Here is a 22,400-nt window from a genome sequence, read left to right as displayed (position 1 = left end):
ATCCCTTACTCTCTTCCTGTATCCCTTTTACTCTCTGTGCTTTATTCTGAGCATTTTCTTCTTACCTAAATTCTGGTTCATTCATTCTCTTTTCAGCTTTGTGAAATCTGCTGTTAAAACCTTTATCAAGTCCTTAATTTTGGTTGTTTTATTTTATAATCTAATTTCTTTGAACTTTAAATTCTTTATCTTATAACTTGATTTTTCGAGCCTATTAATCACAGTTAACTTTTTTTTTTAACACATCTGATGTATCCAAAATATGGACCTTCCATGGGCCTATTTCTATTGTCTACCATTTCTCTTGATTTTTGTCCACGTATTATCTTTTTGCATGTCTTTTTATTTTTGATTGCATGATAGATGTTGCGTAGAAATAATTTGAGGCCCTAGATAATATTATCTTCTTCCAAAAACTTTTTATTGTTGCTTCCGACAGGCAAAGAGGCTAGGGGATGTTCATCTTAATCTAATCAAAATCAGCTCGTTTAATGCCGGACTTTAATTTTTGTAGAGATTTCCTGTTAAACTTCTTTCCTAAGGCCACCTCATATCAAGTCTGAAGTCCCTTCTCCTTGGGAAGCCCTGAATTCCAATTTTTGTCTCCCTAGCCCTGTGAGACTGGCTATAGTTCGCCACCACAGTTTTGGATTAGGCAAATGACTTTTGGAGAAAAATAGTGTTGAATGCTGTGTTTAACACCCGAGATTCCCTTCTTTCCGGAATTTTGGCTTCTTAAGACCTAGCTACTTTAGTCATTCCCCAAGCCTTTGTTGTGCTGTGTTTGTTTCTCTTTTTGGTTTTAGTTGAAGGGCTGGTTTGAAACAAGGCTGTTGCCCATTAGTATAATAGAAAAAATCAGATTATCTGGTTTTGAAGTTTTATTTATTTTTTAATAAATTTATTTGATTTATTCATTTTTGGCTGTGTTGCGTCTTCACTGCTGCACACAGGCTTTCTCTAGTTGTGGGGAGTGGGGCCTACTCTTCGTTGCAGTGCACGGGCTTCTCATTGTGGTGGCTTCTCTTGTTGTGGAACACGGGCTCTAGGCACACAGGCTTCAGTAGTTGTGGCTCGTGGGCTCTAGAGCGTAGGCTCAGTAGTTGTGGTGCACGGGCTTAGTTGCTCTGTGGCATGTGGGATCTTCCTGGACCAGGGCTTGAACCTGTGTCCCCTGCATTGACAGGTGGATTCTTAGCCACTGTGCCACCAGGGAAGTCCCAAAGTGAATTACTTTAAATCAGAGGTTGGCAAGGTTTTTCTGTAAAGGGACAGATAAGTAAAATTTTAGACTTTGAAGTCTACATGGTCTCTGTCACAACTACTCAACTCTGTTGTGTAGTACAAGAACAGCCGTATTACAATGCCCAAACTTAGAATGTGTTCCAATAAAACTTTATTTATAGAAGCAGGTGGCAGACTGTAGCTCACTGATTCCTGCTTTAAATCGAGGAAGAGTATATCTTCTAAGGAGTTAAATGGAGCTAGTCAAGAGAAACATCTACTTACACAGTCATCAATATAATTTTAAAAGAATACTCCTGGGCTTCCCTGGTGGCGCAGTGGTTGAGTCCGCCTGCCGATACAGGGGACATGGGTTTGTGCCCTGGTCTGGGAAGATCCCACGTGCCACGGAGCGGCTGGGCCAGTGAGCCATGGCCGCTAAGCCTGTGCGTCTGGAGCCCGTGCTCTGCAATGGGAGAGGCCACAACAGTGAGAGGCCGGCGTACCACAAAAAAAAAAAAAAAAAAAAAAAAAAGAATATTTGACTCCAGAGTACAATCCTGAGCTCTGTGGGGGTGATATAAAAGAATTAAAAGTCATAATTTCTAATCTATCTCATGGACTTATTTTTTTAAACATCTTTATTGGAGTATAATTGCTTTACAATGGTGTGTTAGTTTCTGCGTTACAAAAAAGTGAATCAGTTATACATATACATAAGTTCCCATATCTCTTCCTTCTTGCGTCTCCCTCCCTCCCATCCTCCCTATCCCACCCCTCTAGGTGGTCACAAACCACCTAGCTGATCTCCCTATGCCATGCAGCTGCTTCCCACTAGCTATCCACCCTATGTTTGGTAGTGTATATATGTCCATGCCACTCTCTCACTTCGTCACAGCTTACCCTTCCCCCTCCCCATATCCTCAAGTCCATGCTCTAGTAGGTCTGTGTTTTACTCCCGTCCTACCCCTAGTCTCTTCATGACATTTTTTTTTCTTAGATTCCATATATATGTGTTAGCATATGGCATTTGTTTTTCTCCTGACTTACTTCACTCTGTATGACAGACTCCAGGTCCATCCACCTCAATACAAATAACTCAGTTTCATTTCTTTTTATGGCTGAGTACTATTCCATTGTATATATGTGCTACATCTTCTTTATCCATTCATCTGTTGATGGACACTTAGGTTGCTTCCATGTCCTGGCTATTGTAAACAGAGCTGCAATGAACATTTTGGTACATGACTCTTTTTGAATTATGGTTTTCTCAGGGTATATGCCCAGTAGTGGGATTGCTGGGTCGTATGGTAGTTCTATTTGTAGTTTTTTAAGGAACCTCCATACTGTTCTCCATAGTGGCTGTATCAATTTACATTCCCACCAGCAGGGCAAGAGTGTTCCCTTTTCTCCACACCCTTTCCTGCATTTACTGTTTCTAGATTTTTTGATGATGGCCATTCTGACCAGTGTGAGATGATATCTCATGGTAGTTTTGATTTGCATTTCTCTAATGATTAATGATGTTGAGCATTCTTTCATGTTGGCAATCTGTATATCTTCTTTGGAGAAATGTCTATTTAGGTCTTCTGCCCATTTTTGGACTGGGCTGTTTGTTTTTTTGTTATTGAGTTGCATGAGTTGCTTACAAATTTTGGAGATTAATCCTTTGTCAATTGCTTCATTTGCAACTATTTTCTCCCATTCTGAGGGTTGTCTTTTCATCTTGTTTATGGTATCCTTTGCTGTGCAAAAGCTTTTAAGTTTCATTAGGTCCCATTTGTTTATTTTTGTTTTTATTTCCATTTCTCTAGGCGGTGGGTCAAAAAAGATCTTGCTGTGATTTATGTCATAGAGTGTCCTGCCTATGTTTTCCTCTAAGAGTTTGATAGTGTCTAGCCTTACATGCAGGTCTTTAACTCATTTTGAGTTTATTTTTGTGTATGGTGTTAGGAGTGTTCTAATTTCATACTTTTACATGTACCTGTCCAGTTTTCCCAGCACCACTTATTAAAGAGGCTGTCTTTTCTCCACTGCATATTCTTGCCTCTTTTATCAAAGATAAGGTGACCATATGTGTGTAGGTTTATCTCTGAGCTTTCTATCCTGTTCTATTGATCTATATTTCTGTTTTTGCAGTATAGTCTGAAGTCAGGGAGCCTGATTCCTCCAGCTCCATCTTTTGTTCTCAAGATTGCTTTGGCTATTCGGGGTCTCTTGTGTTTCCATACAAATTGTAAAATTTTTTGTTTTAGTTCTGTAAAAAATGCCAGTGGTAGTTTGATAGGGATTGCATTGAATCTGTAAATTGCTTTGGGTAGTAGAGTCATTTTCACTATGTTGATTCTTCCAATCCAAGAACATGGTATATCTCTCCATCTATTTGTATCATCTTTAATTTCTTTCATCAGTGTCTTATAATTTTCTGCATACAGGTCTTTTGTCTCCTTAGGTAGGTTTATTTCTAGATATTTTATTCTTTTTGTTGCAATGGTAAATGGGAGTGTTGTCTTAATTTCACTCTCAGATTTTTCATCATTAGTGTATAAGAATGCCAGAGATTTCTGTGCATTAATTTTGTATCCTGCTACTTTACCAAATTCATTGATTAGCTCTAGTAGTTTTCTGGTAGCATCCTTAGGCTTCTCTATGTATAGTATCATGTCATCTGCAAACAGTGACAGCTTTATTTCTTCTTTTCCAATTTGGATTCCTTTTATTTCTTTTTCTTCTCTGACTGCTGTGGCTAGAACTTCCCAAACTATGTTGAATAAGAGTGGTGAGAGTGGGCAACCTTGTCTTGTTCCTGATCTTAGTGGAAATGGTTTCAGTTTTTCACCATTGAGGACGATGTTGGCTGTGGGTTTGTCATATATGGCCTTTATTATGTTGAGTAAAGTTCCCTCTTTGCCTACTTTCTGCAGAGTTTTTATCATAAATGGGTGTTGAATTTTGTCAAAAGCTTTCTCTGTATCTATTGAGATGATTATCTGGTTTTTCTCCTTCAGTTTGTTGATATGGTGTATCACGTTGATAGAAAGATAACAGAGAAATAGAAGTAGAAACATGAAAAAAAGGGGGTAAAGAGAATTAAATATAAAATATATTTAATTACTTATTTCAGCATGTAGTGGACAGTCAATAAATGTTTGCTTGTTATTAACTGAAATAATGCCTTTCACACATGTAACACTATATTTATTACATATGTAAATACTTAATTTTTCTATTTTGTTTCTTTACATATTTAAGAAATTATTATCATGAAAGACTAAAATAAATGAATGGAAGACTATTATAGGCTTGTTATTAGGTCAAATATTGTCATTTAGATGAATTATGTGCTCATTTTTTTAAACACTTGTATAAAATAGTTTGTGCATGGTAAATAATTAATTCTTATCTCTTGTCACTTTCTTTTAGGGCTTTTTTCTCCTGAACTGTCCAGACCTAACCCCTTTGGCTTTCCAATTGATATATCTTAATTTATCATACAATAACATCTGTTACTTTCCCACAGAAGTGAGTCCATTTTTACTATTGTATATATTGTCATAATTTCTTATTATTAATAATAATTTAAAAATAGACACTTATGATACCCTGGAATTACTATAAAGAAATATATTTTGGATTGTATCCTAAAAGGCTTATTTTTAGAAGTACCAAAAGTATAGTACATTTTTCTTAGCAAGTCCCATGACACAATCCTCAAAGACTGTGTTATGGTCAGGCTCTCAAATATGTTCTCATAATTGTACAATGTATGTAAAATTACTTATTTTTCTGATTCTGAATAAAACCTAAGATATACTTTATCCATGTTAATTGGAAGCTTTAAAGGCAATGTTTAGTGACAAGGTAATATGATGTTGTAACAAGTTTTAATTACAATAGGCTGAAACAGGATATTCTGCTTAATAAAACATACCAAGGATAATCAGATATGGGATGAGATGAGTCAATGTCATTATATAAACAAGTCATTATAAGTAATTAGGACAGATTATGTTTTCAGTGTCTTTAGTCATTGTTTCATTGGTCATGGGGTGTTCTGTTGTTTTGTGAATTGATTTCCAGAGTATTAACTTTTAGTGAATTGATTTCTAGCAAATTGACTTGCTTTCTATTTCAAACATGTAGTACTGGAAACATATATTTTCCATAATTTCTATAATATTGTGTTTTTATTTTCACTAGAAGTTATTTGTTCTTTTCTAGTATATTACACTAGTTTTATTAATTTGACTAAGACAAATTGACAAGAATTCCCAAGGAATATAGGAATCTTAGTTCTTTGCATTAATTATAACCTTTCTTCTAAACAGTCATCTATGAGACTTGTGCATGTGCCAAAGAATACTCTAGCCACTCAAGCAGAATGTATAACCGTATGGGAGATTTTCAGGTGTAAAATATAAAGCACTCATTTTTAAAGTGATAGAAATAAGTAGAACTTGCCATTAAAATGCAGATCAGTGTTGTATAGCTATAGATAAAATGTTCCAATGAAAATGGCAACATCCAGGCTTGGAAGGGCCGTACTAGGGGTAGGCAAATGATGCTAAGTTATTAGCATAGTGTAAGTGAAATGAATAGAAGACTAGAGGCTGGCATACATGTGGTGATTGGACAAGTTTCATGGAAAATTCAAGATGGTAGACTCTGGCAGAGACAGAGCCTACTGAAATAGTTTAGGACAGGAAAAGGTAGAAGCAGAAATGGTAAATATTACAAATCATATAAATATATACTTGGTCTCCTTTCTTCTCTCAGTTTCTTTAAAAGACACAAAATCACATACAATAGTAACTAATTATAATAATGTATTGTTAGGTTTGTAACATATACAGATGTAATATGTATAACAATTATAGTACAAAAAAAGGAAGAGGGAACAGAGCTATCTAGGAACAACATCTCCATATCTCACTGGAATTAAGTTAGTGTAAATCTGAAGTAGATTCTGGTAAGTCAAGGTGTATATTACAACCCCTAAAGCAATCACTAAGAAAATAACCAAAGAGAATACAGTGGGAAAAAAATCATTAAAGTAATTAAAATGTTATACTAGAAAATATCCAGTTGATGCAAAAGAAGCTAGTAAATGAGGAATAAAAATGACATGATATTTAGAAAACTATAAGTAAAATTGTGATGTAAATCCAACCATGTCAATAACAACATTAAATGTTAATACATGAAACAATCCAATAAAAAAATAGTTTGTCAGCCCCAGTGATAGTCTGTCTAAAGGAGATACACTTAAGAGTGAAAGATACAAAGAGGTTAAAAGTAAAAGTATAGGAAAAGATATATCATGCAAATAGCAATCATAAGAAAGCTGGAGTGGCTATACTAATATCAGACAAAATAAATTTTAAAACAAAAAATGTCACTAGAGATAAAGAGGGACATTTTGTCAATCTTTCAGGATGCTGTAACAACTATAAACATTTAGGTACTTAACAACAGAGCCTCAGAATACATGAAGCAAAAACTGAAAGAACTGAGGGAAGAAATAGAGAATTCAAAAATAATAGTTGGGCACTTCAATACCCCACTTTCAATAACACACAGATCAACCAGACAGAAGATGAAAAGTGAAATGGAAGACATGAACAACATTACAAACCAATAAGACCTAACAGGCATTTATGGGACACTCTAACAAAAAGTAGCAGAATACATAATTCTCAAATTCACATGGAACATTTTCCAAAAGAGACCACAGGTTAGTCTACAAAAAATTTAAAATAAATAAATTTTTTAAAAAATGAAAGTCACAGAAAGTATATTTTTGGGCCACAATGAAATGTAATTAGAAATCAGTAGCTGAAAGAAATTTGGAAATAAATGGAAAATAAGCAACACACTCTTAAATAACCAATGAGTCAATGAAGAAATCAAAAGGGAAATTAAAAATTACTTTGAAATAAATGAAAGTCAAAACACAACAATCCAAAATTTATGGGATACATCTACATCAGTGCTCAGAGGGAAACTTATAGCTATCAATTACTATATTAAAAAGGAAAAAATTGAAACCTAACATTTCATCTTAAGCCACAAGGGAAAAAGAGCTAAATAAATCTAAAGAAAGAATAAGGAAGGACATAATAAAAATTAGTGAAACAGGGAATAGAAAAACAATGAAGAAAAATCAGCAAAACCTAAAACTGTTACTTTGAAAAGATCAACAAAATTGACTAACCTGACATAAACTGACCAAGAAAAAACGAAGATTCAAGTTACTAATATTAGGAGTGAAGGACGGGATATCATACCAACGTTACAGAAATTTTTAAAAAAGATTTTAAGAGAATACTACAAATAACTGTATACCAGCCAACGAGATAATGTAGATGAAGTGGACACATATTTAGGAAGACACAAGAATGGACTCAAGAATAAATAGAAAACCTGAATGGTTCTATAAAAAAAGAAAGTTTCAGTAGTAATTTAAAAACTTTCCTCAAAGGAAAGTCCAGGATCAGATAGCTCCATTGGCAAATTCTTAAAAAGAATTAACACCAATCCTTTACAAATTCTTACGAAAAATCAGAGAAAACATTCTCATTCAAACTATTAAACCAGTAATACCCTGATACCAAAACTAGACAAAGATATGGAAAGAAAAGCAAACTATAGAAGAATAGCTCATGAATATAGATGCAATAATCCTCAACAAAATGCTAGTAAACCAAATTCAGCAACATATAAAGAGGATTTTCCACTATAACAAAGTGAGATCTATTCCAGGAATGCAAGGTTGGTTAAACATACAAAAATCAATCAATGTGATTCCACATTAATATAGTGAAGGGTTAAAAAAAAACTATACAATTATATCAACAGAGACAGAAAAATCATTTTACCAAATCCAACATCCTTTCATGACAAAAACATTCAATATCTATGAATAGAAGGGGGGCATCCTCAACTTGATAAAGGATGTCTACAAAAATCCCACAGCCAATACCATACTTAATGGTGAAAAACTGAAAATTTTCCTCCTAAGATCAGGAACAAGATGAAGATGTCTACTCGTGTCACTGTGTATTGTACTCGAGTTTCTAGCCAAGACAATTACACAAGAAAAAGAAGTAAAAGGCATTCGCTTTAAAAAGGAAGGAGTTTAGGGCTTCCCTGGTGGCGCAGTGGTTGAGAATCTGCCTGCCGATGCAGAGGACACGGGTTCGTGCCCTGGTCCGGGAAGATCCCACATGCCGCGGAGCGGCTGGGCCCGTGAGCCATGGCCACTGAGCCTGCGCGTCCGGAGCCTGTGCTCCGCAACGGGAGAGGCCACAACAGTGAGAGGCCCGCGTACCACAAAAAAAATAAAATAAAAATAAAAATAAAAAGGAAGGAGTTTAAACTATCTTTTGTTGTAGCTGATATGGTCTTATATATAGAAATCCTAAGGCATTCACTAAAAACTATTAGAACTAATGAGTGAGTTAATCAAGGGTGCAGTGTACAAGATCAATATACAAAAATCAATTGTATTTCTACATACTAGCAACAAATAATTCTGACAATAAAATTAATAAAGCATATCTACTTACATGAAAAAGAAAATACTTAGGAGTAAGTTTAACAAAAGCACAAAACTTATACTGTGAAAACTACAGAACTTTGTTAAAAGAAATTAAAGAAGACATAATTATATGACAAGACATCCCATGTTCATGGATCTGAAAACTTAACATTGTTAAGATGGCAATACTTGCAAATTGATCTACAGATTCATTGCACTCTCTATGAAAATTATAAACTTGCCTTTTTTTCAGAATTTGACAGGCTGATCCTAAAGTTCATATGGAATTGCAAGGGATTCCAAATAGCCAAAACAATCTTGAAAAGAAAAAAACAAACTTGGAGGACTTAAACTTTCTGATGACAAGAATAAGCATGCTCTACTCCACCAATTTTAAATCTTCATGATATAAAAAGTTTTAATTTAATGTTAAAGAGAGTTAATGTAAAAGCTTGTTAAGATTCACTAGAGCAAGAAATATATAAATGAAGCAAAGATTGTGGATTTAAATGGCATACTCTATTTTAAAATTTCATATGAAAAATCAGTATTTACAAATTACTGTGATATCAGAGTGAATCAAGCTGGCTATGATATCAGACACCCCACTGATTGCTAAGGTTAATTCCACTTATTTTCTTGATTATGCAGGTATCTCCTACATTCCTCATTCTTGACATGGTTGCCTCTTATGAAACCATGAGCTTGATCAAACAGGATGATTTTCCCATTTAGAAAAGGAACATTCTTGAGTCAAGGGTGTATGAGTACAGTAGTTGCACTATCTTAACATATCATACATATGAATGCTGGTTCTTTTCAAGGCTTACCAAAGGTATTTATTGAGATATATGACACAGCCAATTAGTGTTACCATACTGATTTGACTGCATTAGTTCAAAGGGTTTATAAAATGTAAAAAATAAGGATTCGCATACTTTAGTATTCTACTCATGCTTATTTCTCTTTTCCATTCTTCAGATATTTTGTCTTAAAAATTTACAAATACTGAATCTGAGAAATAATCCTATCAAAGAAATCCCTTCTACAATTCAACAACTTAAGTTCATTAGAACTTTCAACATCGCCTTTAATTTGATTACTACGCTTCCACCTGGGTAAGGCTGATAGTCTGAGATTATAAACACAGAAAATAAAGAGCATATAACTTAGAAAAGGATCAATTTCCATTCTGAAAGCAGCTAGCTACTTTTTAGCCATTTGATAATTTTTATTCAGTTCCAATTAGCTGATTTGCTTCTAATTATGGTGTTAAAAAAAAAAAAAAAAAAACCAACCAGCTACATAGATGGCAATTAACCTCGGGCTAGTAAATACATATCTAGACATGCATTAGATGAATATGGATTAAATCATATGAAGTTCAGGTGAGAAACTTACATCTATTCCTTGGTAGCCTTTCTGGATATCGACAGAACTCTGAACTTGGAATTAAGAATTCTAGCCTTAGGACTTCCCTGGTGGCACAATGGTTAAGAATCCGCCTGCCAATGCAGGGGACATGGGTTTGGGCCCTGGTCTGGGAAGATCCCACATGCAGTGGAGCAACTAAGCCCGTGCACCACAACTACTGAGCCTGTGCTCTAGAGCCCGCGAGCCACAACTACTGAAGCACGTATGCCTAGAGCCCATGCTCCACAACAAGAGAGGCCACTGCAATGAGAAGCCCACACACCACAACAAAGAGCAGGCCCTACTTAACACAACTAGTGAAAGCCTGCATGCAGCAGTGAAGACCCAGTGCAGCCAAAAATAAATAAATAAATAAATAAATTTATTTTTTAAAAAAAAGATCGAGAAAAAAAAAGAATTCTAGACTTTTAACTTCAAAGTTGAGAATTATCTATTTAATCTGGAGAAAGACACAACCATTCTAGGCCTCAATTTCCTAATCTATGAACCAAGAAATTACCTGTATGATGTCTAAGATCCTTTAAACTCTAATAGGAATGTTGATATCCAGGTTTAAAAGAGATGGATTTTTTTCCCCACATATGGACTGGTAATTATTTAAGTCTTAATGAAAGATTTGAACCAAAAGCCAAAACAAGATATCTCTTCCAGTTAGATTTTAACAAATTGAATGTAGGTTAAGGGCAGAAAGTTAAGAGCACAGGGACTCTTAAATAGTTGAATAACATTTTGCAAAAGAAAGTTCTTATAGTAATTAAGAAAGTGCATCAAAATTCATTTATAAAACTGTTCATCCAGCATTGTTTGTAATTAACAATCCATGATCTACATTAATATACTGTAAAACTATTCATTTTGAAAAATTAAAAAGTATGTAAAAATTATATCATTTCTGTGTAAAAACGCTTACATACACATCACACATTACACATAAAATGTATTTAAAAAGAAAGAATAAATACTAAGGAAGTAAAGACATCGCATTATGAGTTTTATTTTTGTTTGACTCATCTATCTTTTCACAGTAACATAAACTGTACTGCCTTGATTCCCTGCCCTGATACTAGAATCAGCCATTTCTCTTAGGAAACCCTATTTCCTTTTTATTGGAGGATGGTATTTAAAAAACAAGATCTGGGTGCTGGATATTCCCACTGCTGTTGGGATGATATTGCTTCTAGACACTCTCAGTGGACAGAGATAGGTAACTTATGTATGTATAATAATCTGTGTGTACACACATATCTATAATTGTTTCTGTGTATATACACACATACATACATATATGTACACACACCTCACTCCCTGAAGTTATGAAGCTATAACTGTAACAAAAGTAAAAAAAATAAGTTATCTTTTTCTCAGTGGATACCAGGAGGAATACGACATAGAAAATTACTACTTTTAACTAACAGAATCAAAGTTTTGCCTTGTTTTGGTTCAGTTTAATTAGCCAGCATGTTTTTTGGGAAAGAGAAGCTGTTTGGAATAAAGAACCTAAGAACATACTTGTGAACCATAAAGTAAGAGCTGATTCTGGAAATGCACAAACTTATTTTCCCATATTGCTATTGATTAAAGATAGGGATTGAATTACTTTGTGTCCATATACCTGAAGAACAGGGAGTACTAATTTGATTTCATACTGACTTGGATAAACTACTTAACTTCTTATAGCTTCCTTTTTCTTTTATTTTTTTTTTACAGTTCTTTTAAAAATATATCTTTATTGGAGTATAATTGCTTTACAATGTTGTGTTAGTTTCTGTTGTACAACAAAGTGAATCAGCTATAAGTATACATATATCCCCATAGCCCTTCCCTCTTGAGCCTCCCTCCCATCCTCCCTATCCCACCCCTCTAGGTCATCACAAAGTACGGAGCTGATCTCCCTGTGCTATGCAGCAGCTTCCCACTAGCCATCCACTATACGTTTGGTAGTGTGTATATGTCAATGCTACTCTCTCACTTTGTCCCAGCTTCCTCTTCCCCCCGCTCCCCCCACCCATTTTCTACGACTGTGTCTTTATTCCTGCCCTGTCACTAGGTTCATCAGTACCATTTTTTTAGATTCCATACACGTGTGTTAGCATACGGTATTTGTTTATCTCTTTCTGACTTACTTCACTCTGTATGACAGACTCTAGGTCCATCCACCTCACTACAAATAACTCAATTTCGTTCCTTTTTATGGCTGAGTAATATTCCATTGTATATATGTGCCACATCTTCTTTATCCATTCATCTGCTGATGGACACTTAGGTTGCATCCATGTCCTGGTTATTGTAAATAGTGCTGCAATGAACATTGTGGCACATGTCTCTTTTTGAATTATGGTTTTCTCAGGGTATATGCCCATTAGTGGGATTACTGGGTCATATGGTAGTTCTATTTCTAGTTTTTAAAGGAACCTCCATACTGTTCTCCATAGTGGCTGTATCAATGTACATTCCCACCAACAGTGCAAGAGGGTTCCCTTTTCTCCACATCCTCTCCAGCATTTACTGTTTGTAGATTTTTTGATGATGGTCATTCTGACTGGTGTGAGGTGATACCTCATTGTGGTTTTGATCTGCATTTCTCTAATAATTAGTGATGTTGAGCATCTTTTCATGTGTTTGTTGGCAATCTGTATGTCTTTGGAGAAATGTCTATTTAGGTCTTCTGCCCATTTTTGGATTGGCTTGTTTGTTGTTTTGATATTGAGCTGCATGTGCTACTTGTATATTTTGGAGATTAATCTTTTGTCAGCTGCTTCGTTTGCAAATATTTTCTCCCATTCTGAGGGTGTCTTTTCATCTTGTTTATGGTTTCCCCTGCTGTGCAAAACCTTTTAAGTTTCATTAGGTCCCATTTGTTTATTTTTATTTTATTTCCATTACTCTAGGAGGTGGGTCCAAAAAGGTCTAGCTGTGATTTACGTCAAAGAGTGTTCTGCCTATGTTTTCCTCTAAGAGTTTTATAGTTTCTGGCCTTACATTTAGGTCTTTAATCCATTTTGAGTTTATTTTTGTGTATGGTGTTAGGAAGTGTTCTAATTTCATTCTTTTAATGTAGCTGTCCAGTTTTCCCAGCTCCACTTATTGAAGAGGCTATCTTTCCTCCATTGTATATTCTTGCCTCCGTTGTCAAAGATAAGGTGACCGTATGTGTGTGGGTTTATCTCTGGGCTTTCTATCCTGTTCCATTGATCTATATTTCTGTTTTTGTGCCAGTACCATACGGTCTTCATTACTGTAGCCTTGTAGTATAGTCTGAACTCAGGGAGCCTGATTCCTCCAGCTCTGTTTTCCTTTCTCAAGTTTGCTTTGGCTAGTTGGGGTCTTCTGTGTTTCCATACAAACTGTAAAATTTTTGTTCTAGTTCTGTAAAAAATGCCATTTGACAGGGATTGCACTGAATCTGTAGATTGCTTTGGGTAGTATAGTCATTTTCACAGTGTTGATTCTTCCAATCCAAGGACATGGTATATCTTTCCATCTGTTTGTATCCTCTTTGATTTCTTTCATCAATGTCTCATAGTTTTCTGCATACAGGTCTTTTGACTCCTTAGGTAGGTTTATTCCTAGGTATTTTATTCTATTTGAACACTCCCATTTACCATTGCAAGGAACCAAGGTAGCTTCCATTTTTAAAATCTGTAAATAATATTAACAATATTGCTGTGGTCCAGTGAAAGATCATTCTAAACTGCCACAAACACATAGTAGGCTCTCAATAAATAATATTTATGTTGCTGTGGTGGTGATTGTTATGACATGCAAATATTAATGCTAGCACAATCTTCCAAGCCAACAGCAAGGCTATAGTTTAAGCATCATCTCATTGCTCAATGATGTGCTGATAAATAAAACAATGAAATAAATGTAAAACATTCTACACACCCTAAAAATTGTGATAGATTTGTTGCTAGTGGGGTATAGAGTATCAAACCAAACTGAGGCTGTCTAAACAGATTTGCTCTCTAAAATCATACACAGATGAGATAAATTTCAACTCTAGAGCCTATGAAATTTCTTAATTAGCTTTCTCAGTGCTGTCTACAAGCCCAATTAAAAATCACAATCAACAGGAATTTATCATCAACAGTGAAAGCCTAGAACCAGACTAGTTTGCTTGTACTGAAGCAGTAAGGGAAGACAAAATGACTCTAGAAACTGCCTGAGGCAAGAAAATGAAGTAACATAATTTTGAATTAAAAAAATGGAACAGATGGTATTTTCTTTACAGAGGTGGAAAAAATGTCTGAGATGAACACTGAACTGAAAAGTTTTTTGTTTTTTTTTGTTTTTGCTTTTCTATTCAATCTCATTAATTTCTCAAAGCAAATGATTTTTAAATTAACTGAGGTCAGCATACCTTTTATTCAATTGTGACTTCGTAAGCACTTTTGATGTGCTAGGCACTGGGCAAAGCACTGGATATACAGAAATGTAAAATAGAATCCTTGGCCTCCAGAATGTCATAGTTTAGGAGACAGACATTTATTACACAGTGTGATAAATTCTATGATACTGGTAAGCAGAGAAGTACAGAAGAGGCAGCTCACCCATTCTGAAAGATGCAGGAAGAGTTCCTTGGAAGAGGTGATATCTAAGCCAAGACTTAAAAAATGGCAGACACTGATCAAAGAGTCAAGTTTGGGGGAACTGGAGATATGTGAGAACTGGGCTAATTCAGGGAAATTCAGCAAATAAATTTTGGGCCTGAGGTGAATGTGGGGTAGTGTGAGAGGTGAGTTAGACGAGTAGTCTGGGAACAGATCACGAGGACAATTATAATCCACACTAAAATAGTAGGAAGTTTATGAAATATTGTGCTCATGATGCTTTAGTTAATAATCATGCAAGTAATTTTTCATCCTTTAAGGAAAACAGGAAGATATTTGAGAAGAGCGATCACAAAGAGGGGAATATTTACTAGGGATTTTGGTAAATGTCATACTTCAATTCCAGTCTCCAAGAAGCAACTCCTACTCCACCCCCCCCCCCCAGGTGACAGGACTCTCTGCGTTAGCCTTTGTGTTCTTTGGTTCTTACTTTTAAGTACTTTGCTTAATGGAAAGAAAGATCAAAGATATTTCACCAGTAAAATCTTAATGCAACTGCACTGGGTTGAATGGTGCCCTTCAAAAATTCATGTCCATGCAGAACCTTAGAATATGACCTTATTTGGAAATAGGATCTTTGCAGATGTAACTAGTTAACATGAGGTCATTACTGGATTAGGGTGGGATTAGGGTGGGTTCTAAATCCAATAAATGGTGTCCTTATAAGAAGGCCATGTGAAGACAAAGGTGGAGACTGGAGTTATGCTGCCACAAACCAAGGAACACCAAGGATGGCTGGTAACCACCAGAAGCTAGGAGAGGGGCAAGGGACAGTTTCTCCCTCAGAGCCTCCAGAGGCACCAACTCTGCCGACCCCTTTGTTTCAGACTTCTGGCCTCCTGTACTGTGAGAGAATAAATTTCTGTTGCTTTAAGCCACCCAGATTGTGATATTTGTTATGTCAGTCCTAGGGAACTAATAGAGGTGTTTTTTTCTAGATGGGGCTTTACCAACTCTAAACATTTCAAATCTGTCTTAAGGGATAGATGAATCATTTTTAGGAAATTTCATTGTAATTATGCCATCTATAATTTTTAAAAGTCTATAATAAAAAAAGTCTAAAAATCATTGTAATTATACCATCTATAATTTTAAAAAAGTCTAAAAATCTTAGATAAATAGATTCTCTATGCTTTTATTTACTGAAGAATTAAATTCTTTATTAATGCCCAGTAATGGTAAACATATAATCATTTTCTCTTTCTATTTAAGGTTATTTTGCTTGTTTAATCTTGAGGAACTTGATATTTCCTACAATAGTATTGCTTTTATTCCAAATGAAATCCAGAAACTCAGGTATTTTGGAAGTAGTAAGTACCCATAAGACATATGCCCCTTAAGGATATATTAGGTGATGATTGTGATGGATAAAATTGAGTCCTTTCATTTATTCAACAACCATAAAACATAATATATGAAGCATAAAGTTTACCAAACTGTAAATTGAATGACTGGTGCTTAGTATTTTTAAGATATAACATTTTCAGTAATTATTTAAAAGCTAGTATTGATGACCACCTTAACAGAATGACAAGCTGCTTTTGTCCATTTATCCGTGTGTGCACCTGTAATTCTTATCAGTTGATTTTTTTGTAAGGAAATACATATACACAAAATGCTAGTAATACACAGTGCTTTAATACTAAGCTCTGATTCTTGTACTAATTTCTAAAAAGTCTCTGAAGTTGATCTCTGACCTTCTAGGTCAGTACCATACTATTTTGATTATGACTTTAGAATAATTTAAATAACAGTATGGAGATTGTTTTTCAATAATAGTCTCAACTAGTCTCTTTATATTATGATCTTTAAGATCATTTAGTATCATTCTAAGCCCCTCCTCCCCCCCAAAACATACAGTTGCGTTGCTACTATGAATGTAATATTTTCTGTAATTCCCATTTCTAGTTGACTATCGCCAGTCAGAATAGAGAAATAAAGAATACAACAGAATAGAGAAGAGCTCTTTACTTCTTTACATTTAAAAATCAAACTATGTAAAAAATTATCTTAGTTCTGATTGAGTTTTACTAGATTTTATTTGGTTTCTAGGAGCATTATCTTATCTTCAGTAAAATGAGATCATTTTGTTTCTGCTTTTCTAATATTTATATCAATTATTTAATTTCCTGTGTAATAATCTTTGTATTTTAATAGAATTCAGCCTGTTCACATTTGTTATGATATATTTAGTTTTTTACCTTCTGTTTTACATTGTATTTACTATTTATTCATTTTCTCCTTTTCATATTTCTTTCTTTTGGGGGGGGGTTTTCAGGATTCTATCTGTTCTCTTTTTTTCTCCCTTGTTAATTCTGGAACTCCATTGAACTTTCTGAGTTTACTACAGGCTATCTTTCCTTCCCCAAAATTCATAAACACATTTTTCTTTAATATTTTATAAAAGCAAGATAAAAGCTTCCCCCAGCATGATGGTCTGTTTCCCCACTGCTGCCTTCCACCAATAGTTGAGACCTTTACCTGAATGAAAAAAAGTATGTGTTAATGTTTAATTTGCCTATGAAAATAAATTTTCTTTGTATCACTAGCCTATACTGTATTATATTTTATGTAGTATAACATTCATTCTTCTGTTTGTGATTATTCCTTTTTCCATAGTGATGACTTGTTGCAAAGACCCAAAATATGTGCTTTAACTCTACTATTTACACAAATGCACATATTTCCATGATAATATATTGGTTTGGTTGCTTTTTAGTTAATTCTCTTGATTTTAAGGAAATACTTAACACATTTTATTACTGCTAAGTTTTATACCATTTTGGGGGAACACTGGGACAGATTTCTTCTTCTATCTTTTAAAATATGGTTTCCTTTATTTGCAGATCACTTGAAAAATTGATCGTTGATGGAAATGAACTGACTAGTTTTCCACATGCAATTTTGAAGCTTAACCTGAAAAAAATCCTATTTGAGAATAATTTCACTCATCCTAGTCTTTGGAAAGAGAATTCTATGAATAGTCCACAACGTCTTACTCAACTTACTTCTTTGTTCTTTTTAAAGAATAATCTATATAAATATTATAATGTGATCCCAGTGGAAATTCAAAAGTTACTAAAATGGTGAGCAAATTCTGAAGCTCTTTTTACCAAAACACACTTTTAAGCATTTAAATGAATATTTTAAATATTCTTTATTACAGGGCCAGATGATAGTTTTACTGTACACACACACACACACACACACACCACCACCACCACCACCACCACCACCACCACCACCACACACCAAAACATATGCAATCTTTCAGATTGCTCCTTCTGGCTCTTCAGGCATAATTTTGTAGTCTGAATTCAGCCCACCTTCTCAAGTTATTACTTAAATCCAATGTGAGGTACAGATTGCTGAGGTGTAGCTGGCAATATCTAAACAGTTGTAGTATAAGTCTTTTCTATGAACCACTAAGGACAAAGGGGATTCTTCCAAAAAAAAGATTCTTAAGTGTCAGGCACACTATGAAGGGAAATGCTTTATTCTACTCTAACTTCATAGAGACCAGGAATAGAGCAGACACACATAGGGCAACTTCTCTTCCTCAGGGGTCGACAGCCAGTGTGGGAATTATTGTCTATCTCAGGACTAGGATTCTCAAAGCCCACACACTATGAGTCCACTCAGATTCACCTCTTATTTCCTTTTAGATGGTGTAGAACTATTTTTTACTGCACTACCGATCATCATTGCTTGTATTACTTTTCTGGACCACCAGGGAATTCCCTGATATAACAAATATTTGTTGTATGCCTAAGTAAAATGGTTTTCCAGGAGTATATTAATCACCAATATTGATTGAATGAAAGACAGAAAACCTGAACATACTAGTAACCACTGGAGAAACTGAAAAAGTAATTAAAAATCTATCAATTAAAAAAGGAACCAGGTGCCAAAGTTTTCGATTTTAATGCACTATGTCAATGTTCATGAGATTTGAATGCACATGAGAAAGTAAGAAAATCACCAAGGACAAAAACATTTAAAAAGAATTAAAACCTAACTAGTGACTGTAAACATATATGGGACCAAGAGATTTGAATTCACCACGAAATAGGGAAGCTGAACATGGTATTCCTGAGTGAAATCTGTACTCCCAAAGGGGCTGGTGGCCCCAGAGCAGTGAATACTTCTCTTTCAGCAGAACAAATGTTTTTGAGAGAAACATCCTCAATTTAGACATTAAAGATTCCAGAAAATTAATTTCAAATGAATATTATCTCAAAATTAAAATTTTCAAGTACATGAGGAAATAAAACACCAAGAGTAAAAATTGTCACAATCAACAGATATGAATCTCCAAGGATCTAAGATATTAGAATTGTTGACAGAATATGAATTACCTACTTCAAGTGTTTAAAGAAATAAGATATAATTTTTAAAATGGTTAAGGGATAAAAGACCATCAAATATGACCAGGCATATATGAAAAAGAAATTTTAAACGCAATTAAATTCTAGAGACTAAAAGTGTAATAGTTGAAATTGGTGCGTGGGTTTAACAGAAAATTATCCACATATGAAGAGAAATCTGGAAAAATTATTGTGTATATGTGGACAGGAGGCAAAGAGACATGGACAGTAAAAGGAGAAACTTTAACATATCCTTAGAGTCCCAGAGAATGTTGGGAGTCATTGTTCAATGAGGTAGTGTCTGTAAATTCTCAGAAGTGATTGAAGGAGTGAATTCACAGATATTGAACACTCTACACAAGCCAGGTGAAACACCTTGTGGTGAAAGTGAAGAACACCAAAGACAAAGACTTAGAAATCAGCTGGAAAAAAAGTCACTTACAAAGAACAACAAATAAATTGCTAGCAACAGTGGAACAATAACTGAAGAAATGTTATTTAGCCCAGCAAAACTAACTTTCAAGAATAAGGGAGAAAAATGGATTTTCAGATAATAAAACAGATAATTTATTCCCCACAGATTTTCACTTTAGTGAAATGAAACTTGCTGAGAATGTGCATGAGAAAGAAGAAAGATAACTCCAGAAGTATGCTCTGAGATGTAAGAAGGGATGGAGGGAAAATAAATTAGAAAATATGGGGTAAACAAATATGATCTCTACGATCTATAAAGTAATAGTAACAACGAAGTCTATGGTGTGGTGTTAAAAAGAAGATGTAACTAAAATCAGATATCAAACAGTTAGAAATGTGATTGTTAAAAAGATACCTTTTATGATAGCAATAAAAAACATAATGTACCTAGGAATATATCAAGTGAAGTATGTCTAAGATATTTATGGAGAAAAAGATTAAAACTTTACAAAATGGTAAAGAAAGCTGAATTAAATGGGAGAGACGCACACACTCAGGTATAATAAGATTTAATACCAAAAATATATCAGTTCTCCTCAAATAGAGCTATAGATTCAATGCAATTCTGGTCAAAATTTGAACAGAATTTTCTGAGAAACTTGATAAGCTGATTATAAATGTGTATAGAAAAGCAGAGACTCCAAAATAGCCAATGCAAGCCTGAAAAGGGAGCCTAACATTAGGGACTTGCCTATCAGATATAAAGACTTATAAAATTAGAGAAATACAGTTGATATTACATGCAAGGAAAGACAATCTAACCAATGAAGAATACATAGCCCAGTTATGTTCTCATGTACATGTGAAACTTGACGTTGGACAAAAATAGCACTGTGGATCAGTAGGCAAAGGATAGACTTTTCAATAAATGACAGTGAAACATCTTATCATCTATAAGTAAGAAGTATATAATTATGTTTCTGCTATGTATATGTTACGATCATTTACAAAGTCATTTCCAATTGGATTAATGACTTAAATATGAAAAGCAAAATTTTAAAGCCTTAACAAGCAAGTATAGGAGACTATCTATATGACTTCAAGGCAGAGAAAGATACCTTAAACAAACCTCAAAAATATAAACAGTAAAGCAAAGTTTCATAAATTTGACACAAGATGTTTCTACATAATATAATAACCATCAATAATATTGAGGCAAGCTATTAACTGAAAGAAGATATTGCAATGCTTATAACTGTTTAAACATATATCTCCCACAAATCAACAAGAAAAGATATAACCCATAGGAAAGTGGCTAAATGATAGGAATATGCAATTCATGGAAGACGATATATAGATGATAAACATAAAGAATGTTAAATCTCTCTAGTAACCAAGGAACTGCAATGTAAAATAGCAACAATAGGGTTTTTTACCTACCCGTTTTATCAAAATTAAAAAGATTGATATTAAGTGTTGCCCTTGCATGGCCAGAAACAGGATTATCATGCATCATTGGTGGCACTGTCAAGTTGGTGGAAGTTTTGTGGAAGGTTAATTTGACAGTATCTTACATATTCCTTCAAACAGGAATTTAAATTTTAGTAATATGTCTTACAGAAATAGTTATATGTGAACACACAGTTAGGTAGAGGGATAGTAACTGCAGGCTAAGTGTGCATCAATAAAAAGGTGGTAAGATAAAATGGTGTATCCATATTTTAGAACATTATGGTGCTGTTAATAAGAATGAAGTAAAACAAAATGTATTGACATAGAAAGCTGTCCAAAGCATTTTTCTAAGTCAGAAAAGCAAGCTGTATGCACAGACACATACATACAGAGAGAACACATAAACAAGAGAGATGCCATTTATGTAAAAAACAGTCACGTGTCTGGGAGCTAGAGGGAACACCACCAAATATGAGCTTTAGTTATTCTGCAAAGGGGAGTTAGAATGATTTAAAGGAGGAATAAAGGGGAAATTCTGTGCTTTTTTCCCTGTATGCTTCTGTATTTTTTGGAAATTTTACAAGGATGGGTTTTCATGTAAATAAAAAGTGACAAATGAATTACAAATAAAAGGGGCTAGAGGAGGAAAGATTACAACTACAGCTGGGAAAATAGGGAAAAGATTTAGAAATGAAACTGTGTTTGAAAAGAGTCTTAGAAAAACAGGTAAAATTTATATATTTGGAAATATGTGTTGTATTGAAGAGACATTCCAGGAAGAGGGAACCAAATGGGGAAATGAACCAAAGTTGAGTAAAAATAGGAACGTGGGCAAAGAGAAAAGTGAATGTCCAGCCAGAACAAAACATCTATGAAGAATAGCAAAAAGTAAGTTTAAAAAGGAAGGTTGGAGCTAGCTTATGGAGACCACTGATGCGGTTTCTTCTTTAGGTCATGGGAGCCATTGCAGGTGACAGTAGCAGACCTGGCAGTAGTGTCAAAGATGGACTAGAGTAGCGGAAGGCTGGGTGGAGCTCACCTAAAGCGCTCTTGTAACTGGAAAGGAGGGATTAAACCAAGGTAATAGGTATAGGAGTAAATGGGGAGGCAATGACACAAGACAAATTATGAAGGTAAAATGAACTCAACGGCTGCCTGAGTATGTGAGGCAAGTAAGAGAGGGAGGAATAAAAACGATGAGGGGTTCAATCTAATCAAGGACAACTGTCATGATATTAATAAAAATAGAAACAACGAAGGAGGCGTTTGTCACCCAACCCCACTCTCATCCTCTAACGTCTACTCTTGGCTTTGATCCTTAATTTCCAACCTCCATCCCAAGTACTACGTTTGCTGAGT

The 22,400-nt window shown here is 34.6% G+C and overlaps 2 protein-coding genes across 2 annotated transcripts in view; one reads left to right on the top strand and one right to left on the bottom strand.

Annotated features, from left to right (window-relative positions):
* The window catches only part of LCP1 (lymphocyte cytosolic protein 1), a 138,136-nt gene that overhangs the window by 100,279 nt on the left and 15,457 nt on the right, over positions 1 to 22,400 (bottom strand). The gene's annotated exons all lie outside the window — the stretch shown is intronic.
* The window catches only part of LRRC63 (leucine rich repeat containing 63), a 41,421-nt gene that overhangs the window by 13,706 nt on the left and 5,315 nt on the right, over positions 1 to 22,400 (top strand). The window contains exons 5-8 of the mRNA XM_059042345.1: positions 4,648 to 4,746; positions 9,746 to 9,882; positions 16,021 to 16,104; positions 17,655 to 17,894. Of these exons, the coding sequence (XP_058898328.1) occupies positions 4,648 to 4,746; positions 9,746 to 9,882; positions 16,021 to 16,104; positions 17,655 to 17,894 (560 nt within the window). The remainder of the gene's footprint in view (positions 1 to 4,647; positions 4,747 to 9,745; positions 9,883 to 16,020; positions 16,105 to 17,654; positions 17,895 to 22,400) is intronic.

This window comes from Kogia breviceps, chromosome 16 (genome assembly GCF_026419965.1).
Source record: "Kogia breviceps isolate mKogBre1 chromosome 16, mKogBre1 haplotype 1, whole genome shotgun sequence".
In the NCBI taxonomy this organism is placed as follows: Eukaryota; Metazoa; Chordata; class Mammalia; order Artiodactyla; family Physeteridae; genus Kogia; species Kogia breviceps.
Note: the sequence above shows the minus strand (reverse complement) of the source record. Positions and strands in the feature narration are given on the sequence as shown.